This window comes from Theropithecus gelada, chromosome 14 (genome assembly GCF_003255815.1).
Source record: "Theropithecus gelada isolate Dixy chromosome 14, Tgel_1.0, whole genome shotgun sequence".
NCBI classification, from domain to species: domain Eukaryota; kingdom Metazoa; phylum Chordata; class Mammalia; order Primates; family Cercopithecidae; genus Theropithecus; species Theropithecus gelada.
The window spans coordinates 65,917,830-65,927,269 of NC_037682.1; the positions used below are offsets into that span (position 1 = coordinate 65,917,830).

The following is a 9,440-nucleotide window of genomic DNA, read 5'->3' on the forward strand; positions in this document are numbered from 1 at the left end:
ACTGCTGTCTCTCAGGTGGCTCCTGCTCTCCCCATGTTAGTGCAGGGCCTAGGTCTGAAAAGAAATGGACTAGATGACCTCCACGGGCTGCAGATTGGATGCTGGAGGTGGAAGGTGGATCACACCCATTTTCAAAGTCAGGTGGTTCCTCCCCTGCCCACCAGGTACCAAAAAGGCCATTGGACCAAGACCTCTGGTAACAGCTACAAGAGAAGGAGGAGACACCAAGGTTGAGCTTGCTTTATGGGTGACAAGTGGGCTAGGGTGGGCTGCGGGGGGCAGGACGAAGATTCTGGCTGAATGTTCCAAGGGACGGGAGGCTTGGGATCCTGGCTGGTACCAGGCCTCCCACACTGTCAAATGTCAACTCCACCAGCACTGAGAGACAATGAGGAGATGACAATGTGGAGAGAGGGAAGGTGGTGGGTAAAGGCGCGGAAGAGAGAGGCGGGGAAAGAGGGAAGGAGGGAAGGGAAAGAAGGAAGAAAAGGAAAGCATGGCCCGGCTAGAGCCAAAGCCAGAGGTGATCAGGTCAGCAGCAGGAAAGGCTCAGAAGGGAGCCTCTCGGGAAGTGCAGGCGGCCATGAGGGCCCGTTTCAGCTGCTCATAGGTGACGAACATCACCACGTTCCAGGAACCCAAGCGGAGAAAGGAGGGCATGAACCTAGGGGAGAAAAAACACAGGTCATGGGGGTACCTCCACCTCCCACTTTCCTCACTGGGCCTGGTATTCAATCCAACCCAGTGGCTCTGTCCCAGAGGACGCTGGGAGGACTCAGTGAACTGAGCTCACAGCTGCCTGGTATGAATTCCCTTTGAGTCTCCGTTTAACAAATACAAAATTGTGATGGTAGCGATTCTGGGAGGAAGGAATTAAAGGGATAAGTGAAAGCTGGCGAAATGCCAGGAGTGGGATCAGAAATAGCCTGGGCTATCAACCCACTGGGCTGATACTCACTTCCGGGTGCTCCTCTCCCACCCATGATAGACATGCATAGCCAAGAGGCCTGAACCGGGTGGGGAGGATCAGAGGCTCACCCTTTGTAGAAGGCTCGGGGTCCCTCCTTCTGGAGCATGGTGAGGGCACAGTGGCCTGCGCTGCTGTACTGGCCCAGGGCAGAGTTCATGTATCTCGTCTTGACCACGTCTACAGGGGAGGCGATGACAGTGGTGCAGAAGCCTGCCCCAAAGGCGGAAGTGAAGTGGCAAGGGAGGTCATCTGCCAAGAAGAAGCAGGCAAGGCAGTCAAGATTCTTCACTCATCATACCAGAAGGAAGGAGAATTACTTAAGTAGCTAAGAGTTTTCACGATTTTAAAGAGACAGAGAGGGTGGGCACAATGGCTCATGCCTGTAATCCAGGACTTTTGGAGGCTGAGGTGGGTGGATCACTTGAGCCCAGGAGTTCAAGACCAGACTGGGCAACATGGCAAATCCCTGTCTCTACAAAATACAAAAATTAGCCAGACATAGTGGTGCGTGCCTATAGTCCCAGCTACTCAGGAGGCTGAGGTGGGAGGATTGCTTGAGTCAGGGAGATCGAGGCTGCAAGGAGCCATTAATCACCCCACTGCACTCCAGCCTGGGCAACACAGCAAGACCCTGTCTCAAAAAACAAATAAGAGGGTGGGGCGCGGTGGCTCACACCTGTAATCCCAGCACTTTGGGAGGCCAAGGCGGGTGGATCACTTGAGGCCAGGAGTTCGAGACCAGCCTGGCTAACATGGTGAAACTCTGTCTCTACTAAAAATACAAAAATTAGCCAGTGTGCTGGCGCACATCTGTAATCCCAGCTACTCAGGAGGCTGAGGCTTAAGAATTGCTTGAACCCGGGAGGAGAAGGTTGCAATGAGCCGAGATTACATGGTGAGACTCTGTCTCAAAAAGACAAAAAACTGCCGGGCGCGGTGGCTCAAGCCTGTAATCCCAGCACTTTGGGAGGCCGAGACGGGCGGATCACGAGGTCAGGAGATCAAGACCATCCTGGCTAACACGGTGAAACCCCGTCTCTACTAAAAATACAAAAAACTAGCCGGGTGAGGTGGCGGGCGCCTGTAGTCCCAGCTACTCGGGAGGCTGAGGCAGGAGAATGGCGTAAACCCAGGAGGCGGAGCTTGCAGTGAGCTGAGATCTGGCCACTGCACTCCAGCCTGGGCGACAGAGCGAGACTCCGCCTCAAAAAAAAAAAAAAAAAAAAAAAGACAAAAAACAAAACAAAAAACAAAAACAAGAGACAGGGACTCCAGCTGAGACCTCTTCTGAGGACCTGAAAGAGTCGTTGTGCCAATCTAGCCTCAGTTCCTCAATATGCAAAGTGGGAGCTTCATCCTAGTTGGCTTCAATATGGCAAGTAAGAGATATATCTTACTCTCCCTGCAAAGGGCAAATAGGATGAAAAGATGTAGGCTTCTGGTGTCAACTAGACCCCTGCACCTGCTCCCGGCACGGGGGAAGGGTGAGACCCAGCACCATCAACCTTGTGACTCACCTGTCATGAGGTTGGCTTTCAGAAGGGCATCCTTGATGAGGTCATAGGTCACCAGCTCAGCACAGTTGACAATGGCATTACGAGCAACATTGGGAGAGGTCCCTGTAGGAAGAGGGAGATCCTGGGTGAGACCAGAGAATCGGGGAGGAGGAAAAGGGGAAAAGAAAACAACTGTACACACCTTTCCAGAGGCCCCCAAACCCTTCCTCTCGGGCAATGGTCTTGTAGGCATCGACGGTGCTTTGGTATTTCCGACCACCTCCAGCCCGGGCCTGAGCTTGGAACCGGACCTTTACCACATCCGTGGGCTGGGCCACAGCCACAGCCAGGGCACCTGTGGTGCTGCCTGCTAGGAGGCGGCTCCCAATGCTGGCATCTGTGGGCGAGTCATGGGGTCAGTGGCCAGCGGGCTTGCACTGGTTTTCCACCTCATCTCTCCTCACCAAAACCACCCTGTCACTGTCATCTCCTGCTTTGGGGAATAGAATCCAGAAGCTTTTGGCCTTCTACAAGCTCTTGCTCTAAGAACTCCTCACATCAAACAAAATATCCCTATGAATGTCTACTCCTTGTGTCCTTGATAGGGACACAGCAAGGGGTAAGACCAAAATGAAACCTGGTGCTTTCTTTCATAAAACATTTTCATTTACCTGCTCAACAGCCCTGAGAAATCACAATCATTTCCATCTGACAAATGTAAAACCAAGGCTCAGAGAGAAGTGGCTTTCTGAGGACCGGGACTCCTAAGACTTGGGATCTCAGGTCAGCTTTACTTCTTCCTGCCATGTGATCTTGGGAAAGAAAACTTTTGTTTGGGGCTCTGTTTCTTCATATGTAAAATGGAGGGTTGGCAGAGCATAGTAAGGAGGTGAAAGGGAAGAACGCTGGCCTTGAAGGCGAGTGTCCTGGCTCTCTACTGTGTGCCCTTGGCCAAAGTCCCCCTCTACCCACTGCCTTCCCACCTCAGTCTCTTCTTCTATAACACTGGGATGATACTGCCTACTCCCAAGGTGGTGGTGAGGACTGTCATGGGATGATGCCCTGCTCAGAGCCTGGTGTAGCCCAGGTGCTCGGGAACTATGCGGAGGACCAGGCCCTTCCAGTTCTCTGTTCCTCTGATCTTCCTAGGGATCATGGGGCCTAAAAACACCTATATGGCTGAATGAACTAAGATCTATCATCACTGAGGAAAAAGGGCCAAGGGGCCTCCAGCCTAGCTCCATACTCACGCTCAGAGCCCTTGGTGTAGAACTGTTTGACAGAGTCATACAGGCCGATGCGGACAGAGGCAAAGCTCATTTGACGCTGCAGGCCGGCAACCAGTCCATTGTAGAGGCTTCGGGGGCCCTCGGTACGCACCATGGTCAGAATGGTGCCCAACACACCGCGGTACTGGGCACCGGCTGTAGCGCGCACTGGCCCCTGACTTTCTCCTTGGATCTGCAAGGCCAAAACGGGGTAGCTACAGGGATAGGCATGTTGCCCTTCCCACCTCCAGTCATCTTGATGCTCCAAATACCCACTGGCCCTTGAGGGGTCTGTGTCCTTGGGGAGGGAACAGAGTAGACACCATCAAGATCCCCAGGCTTCATCCCCTCACCTGTAACCGGACTTTGGCAGTATCCAGAGGAAAGGTGATGAGATCTGCGATGCAGGCAGCTGTGCCAGCCCCGAGAAACTTCACAGTGGCAGTAGGGGGGATATCTGTGGCCTTGAACCCAACCATGATGCTGATTTCCTGCTACCTCCCAGGAGACGGAGAAAAACTGGAGACGGGGCACCTTTAGTCAGTAACAAGACGAGATAGAGGAACTCTGCCGGAATCTAAGCCAAGAGGAGAAAAGCCCCATTAGCCACGATGTCCCCAGGCCCTCCCTGCTCACCATCCCCAACCCCAGCTTCCCTAATAGCACCAAGTCCCTCAGCAAGACTCCAAGTGGCCTCATGAGGGAAAATAGATGTGAACTCGAGAGGCACTCAATTAGGCACTGGTGAAGCAATTCCTGCTCAAGCAGTCAATACGTCATGAAGGGCTCCCTCCCTTTCAATACAGGGAGAGTCTGGATCAGAGCTCTCCTAGCGCTGCCTCATAAACAGCCACTGGACCAGCCCTCTGTCTGCTGGATGCAGAGGTTTCACTGATGATGCCCATGTTCCTGCTTCTGTGATTCATCTGGAGAGCTGACAGAAGTGGAGAAAGTTTCACCCAGACTAAGACCCGACAGGCACAGACCCACACGCTTATCTTCTGGATGTCTAGGCAGGAATGGTTTCCACGGGTCTGGAACTTAAGAAGAAAAGGAAGGTACAAGATGACGAATTCAGTCCCTTCCCAGACCGTCAGTCTAATTCTTTCCTCCAGCTCCCACATAGCTTAGGATCTCCAGAGTCACTGTTTTGTGACTTTGCTGGGCAGTAGTTCACTGAGATGCAGGAGATAGTATCTACCCTAGAGGAGGCTTACTGTTGGGCACAGGGGGTGGGTGGGCAGATGATTCAAGCTGCATTTGAGGCTTACAGGACATACTCTCAAAATGCAAAGGAGGGAACAACCAATGCCATCAGGGGAGAAGGAAGAGTGAGTGATCAGAAAAGACTTCCTGGGCCGGGTGCAGTGGCTCATGCCTGTAATTCCAACACTTTGGGAGGCCGAGGCGGGCAGATCACCTGAGGTCAGGAGTTTGAGACCAGCTTGGCCAACATGGCAAAACCCCATCTACACTAAAAATACAAAAATTAGCTGGGTGTGGTGGCACGCACCTGTATTCCCAGCTACTTAGGAGGCTGAGGCAGGAGAATCGCTTGAACCCAGGAGGTGGAGGCTGCAGTGAGCTGAGATTGTGCCACTGCACTCCAGCCTAGGCGACAGAGCAAGACTGTTTCAAAAAAAACCAAAAACCAAAAACCAGAAACAAACTAGCACTTTGGGAGGCCGAAGTGGGAGGGCTGCTTGAACCCAGGAGTTCAAGACCAGCCAGGGCAACATAGTGAGACCCTGTCTAAAAAATATAAATAAAAATAAATTAGCTGGACATGATGGTGCATGCTTATAGTCCCAGCTACTTGAGAGGATTACTTGAGCCCAGGAGGCTAAGGCTGCAGTGAGCTGTGATTGTGCCACTGTGTTCCAGTCTGGGTGAGAGAGTGAGACCTTGTCTCAAACAACAACAACAACAACAAAACTAAAGACTTCTTAGATAAGGTAACATTCAGCTAGGTGATTTTGGGGGCTGAGAGTAAACTCTGGGGCATTAGACTCCTCCCGGCCTACCATGTGATGCAAAGAAAATTGCTCTCCTTTTTGTTTGGGCCAGTTTCCTTTCCTCCAACTTAGGGGGATCCACACTTACACAAGACAGGCAAGGATGGGGGTACAGGTCAGAGCTGTGAAGAGTGATAAGGGAAACCAAAAGCCCCATTTTGTTCTGAATTGGAACCACGCCCTCCTCCACTGCCCCAGGAGGAAGTGAGCCCAGCACCCTAGTTGGGGAGGGTGACCTGCTTCTTCCCCTGAGCTTATTTCTTTGACTTCATTGGAGCAGCTGCTTTGAGCCCCGCCTGACTGACTGCCTTTGTTGCTGGGGCTCAGATGAAAGAGCTGGCTGGTGAAGGGAGTCAGCTGTGAATACAGAGACCCATGGAAACAAAGAGCTCACCCAGCTTCCTCTTGGGCTTCTCACTCCAGGTGGCTGGGGCAACCAGGGAAATGAAGATACAATAGCAACTACACTGGGACCTACAGAACAAGGCCTGTCCTTTTTCCTGTTTCCCTCCAGCTTGCCCATGAGGCTCAGTGAAGACTGCTGCTCAAATGACAGAGTGGGTTGATGAAGGTGCCCCTGGACTCCCCAGGTTCCCTGCTCTGACACCCCCTTCCCCCAGGAGGTGCTCCACAACTTTCCCCACCCCAATGCCCGGGGCACTGTATTAGCTCAATCCTCAGAGCAGCCCTGCAAGGTGGCTGCCCTTACTTCCATGTGAGATGAGTAAGAGCCACACCTACAGGCACCAAAGCTGGTAGTATTTGCTTTGCACTGCTGCCCAGCTCCTCAGTTCCTTCCTGCTGTTTTCTCAGCCCCAGGCACAGGCAGGGCCTTTCACAAGGAAAGTTCTCTCAGGCTGATTAAATAGTCCTGAGAAGGCTCAGGCAAATGGTATCCCTTCTCTGGGCATCAGAGACATCATGACATGAGTCTATCACATTCCTGACCTTGAGCTGGGTTGCAGGATGTTGTGAAGGCCAGAGAGTAAGACCCAGCTGCTGCCCAAAGACAAGTGCACAGAGGTTCAGCTGCCATTCTGAACGCTGCCTCGGGTTTGCCAAGGCAACCCATCAGAGGGTGGGTAAGGGGGCCCTACTGACAGCAATTAAAATGCAGGCCTAGAAATAGTTAATCCTATTTTACAGTGCCCAGCAAATAACCAGTTTCAGAGCTGCGCAAGGCTGATTACCAATCTCGGTTTCAGGGATAGTCAAAAGCTAGCATCAAAAATATGAAGTTAGAACAATAGGTTCCTGTCCTAGCTCTTCTACTGGCTCCCAGGATGACCTGGGGCCAGTCACCGTTCCATGTGGGCCTGTTCTCTCCTTTATAAAATGGGGACCAAGAACCTTGGCTTGATTCGGCTGAAGGGCCAGAATGAGAGCAGGGAGGTGTGAGAGTGCTCTGTGAACTGGAAAGAGCCACTTCACTGTCATGGGGTGGGGATGGTAGTTATTTCTGTTAATGCCCTGCTGACTCCTGTCCCTAGACCACAGGGTTAGGAGACAGCAAGAGATCTCTTCCTTGGACTGGACTCTTACCTGGCTTTGTAAGGTCTCACGGTGAGGCCTCCAAGATCAAGCTTCTCTAAAGGTGTCCCGTTCTTCAAAGCTGCCAGTGGCTATCATGGCCTGATCCCCTTGGTTTTCCATAGAAAATGGGTGGGAGACGAAACACCTAATGGTCATACTATGTGTCCTGTGGGTGAGGAAAGGTGGAGAGTTTAGAAAGGGCCACCTGCCCCAAGACACACAAGCCCACCCAGTCCATGCCTTGGAGGGGGATGGAGAACAGGGCCCATCTCACCCAGGGACTGATTAAGTGCACACACTGGAAAGGGGAAAAGCAGGGTAGAAAATGAACCTAGGTACACTCCCCACCCCCACCCCACCTGCTTAATATCACAAATTGGCTCTTGTCCAGGCTTCTGCTTTTGTAACACCCAGTACTCTAGATAAGCACCCCCTAGCACAGTCATCAGACTTTGGTGAGTGAGAGAGTTATGAGGGGGTCACGATGGGACAGAGAATCTCCGGGAATTGGCTAGGGCCCAGGCCGGGCTGTGAGGAGGTTGGATGGGCTGGGAGCCCGCCCTGCAGGGGCCAGACTGAGCAGCTCAAAGCCCACTAGAAAAAGCCCAAGCCCTGGGAAAGGCAGTGCAGGAACACTGCCTGGAGCCGCCTGGTGAGAGAGAGGTCATCGTGGTCATCGCTGACGGTCCCCATCCAAGGCAGGGCTGGGCGTCGTGGTGGAAAGGAGGGATTGAAAAGGTGGAGGATCAAACCACAGCCAATCGAACGGAAGAGGGAAAGAACAAAAGGGAGTAAGAAAAAGAGTAAGAGAAGAGAAATAAAGAACCAAGGACAGAAAGGATTTGTACAGGCCGGGCGCGGTGGCTCACGCCTAAAATTCTAAGACTTTGTGAGGCCGAGGGGGGCGGATCGCTTGAACTCAGGAGTTCGAGACCAGCCTGGGCAACAAAGCGAAACCCCGTCTCTACAAAACACAAAAATTAGCCAGGCGGGCGCCTGTAATCCCAGCTACTCGGTAGGCGGATCGCTTGAACCTGGGAGGTGGAGGCTGCAGTGAGCCGAGATCGCGCCACTGCACTCCAGCCTGGGAGACAGAGCGACAGCCTGTCTCAAACAAACAAACAAACAAACAAACAAAAACAAAAAATAAAACCGAAAGAAAGAAAAGAGTACAAACTTGGGTGGGAGAGAAGGGAAATGGAAGAGCGGGCAGCGCACGCAGAACAGGTGTAGCGGGCGCAGAGGGTGCAGGGCTGGGGCCAGGCTCACCAAGCCTCAGGGAGAACACGAGAGTGCGTGCGGCTGTGTGTATCTGCTGGAGGAGGGCGCGTCGGGCGAGCAGGACCCACGCGGACGGTCGATCTCAAGGCGCGAACAGCAGGGCTTTGCAGTGTGGCTCCGCGCGGGCGGCGGCGCGCCACAAGTCTCGGGGGCGGGGCCCGGGGCGGGGCCTGCGGGGCGGGGCGTGCCAGCTCTTTCTTGGGTGAGGAGACTCTGGAGCCGCCGCCTTTCCGCGGGCACCGCCCCGCCTAAGGTTCCCTCCGTGACTTTCTCCACTCCCATTTCTGTGCGTCCCATCACCGCGTTTACTCTTTCGTTCCCCCAGATGGTCACTCCCTTGCCACTCCCCGCCTCTGCCTCACACTCTCTCGGGCCGCCAACCTCTGTGAGGATGGCAAGACTGACGGCCAGAAAGGAATCTTGTCCAGTCACACACCTCTTGCCTCCCAGCCAGGACGGTTTCTAACAGCGTTCAGCGGGGTCGGGTCTAAGTGTACTTTCTTTTTTATGGGCCCAGCCCCCAACGCTGGGCAAACTACCCATCCTCCTGCCAGAGAGAGCGCGGCTGGCTACTGCAGGGCGGGGCGGGGTCTCGCGACTGGCCTCGCTGTCGATTGGTTACAGCCGCCGCGTTGTCGAGGGAAGGAACCAATCAGAGCTGCAGCAACAGGTGGTCCGGCAACCGGCAACTGCGGTTGGGCTCGGCTGGTGTTCGCGCCTTCTCTGGCGGTGGAGCGGCCTGGCCTTCAGGGACCAGGGACGCTAAAGGCCCCGGCGGGGCGGGAGCACCCAGCGTGACCTCACGCTCCTATACACAGGCGAGCAAATGGGCTGGCCCCCCGCATGTGACAAGGCAGAGCCGGGCCCAGGCCTGCTG

The 9,440-nt window shown here is 53.9% G+C and overlaps 1 protein-coding gene across 2 annotated transcripts; it reads right to left on the bottom strand.

Annotated features, from left to right (window-relative positions):
- Positions 1–224: 224 nt before the first annotated feature.
- On the bottom strand, positions 225–9,130 carry UCP2 (uncoupling protein 2). 2 transcript variants are annotated; one of them, XM_025356393.1, is made up of 8 exons: positions 8,552–9,130; positions 7,292–7,448; positions 4,088–4,311; positions 3,717–3,927; positions 2,669–2,863; positions 2,488–2,589; positions 1,039–1,219; positions 225–664 (listed from the first exon to the last, which is right to left on the bottom strand). In XM_025356393.1, the coding sequence occupies exons 3-8, from the start codon at positions 4,211–4,213 to the stop codon at positions 550–552; spliced, it is 930 nt and encodes a 309-aa protein (XP_025212178.1). In that variant the 5' UTR covers positions 4,214–4,311; positions 7,292–7,448; positions 8,552–9,130; the 3' UTR covers positions 225–549. The 2 variants fall into 2 exon arrangements, with proteins under 2 accessions (XP_025212178.1, XP_025212179.1); XM_025356394.1 differs by lacking the exons at positions 7,292–7,448; positions 8,552–9,130 and having other exon boundaries at positions 4,088–5,488.
- Between the last annotated feature and the right edge of the window lie 310 nt (positions 9,131–9,440).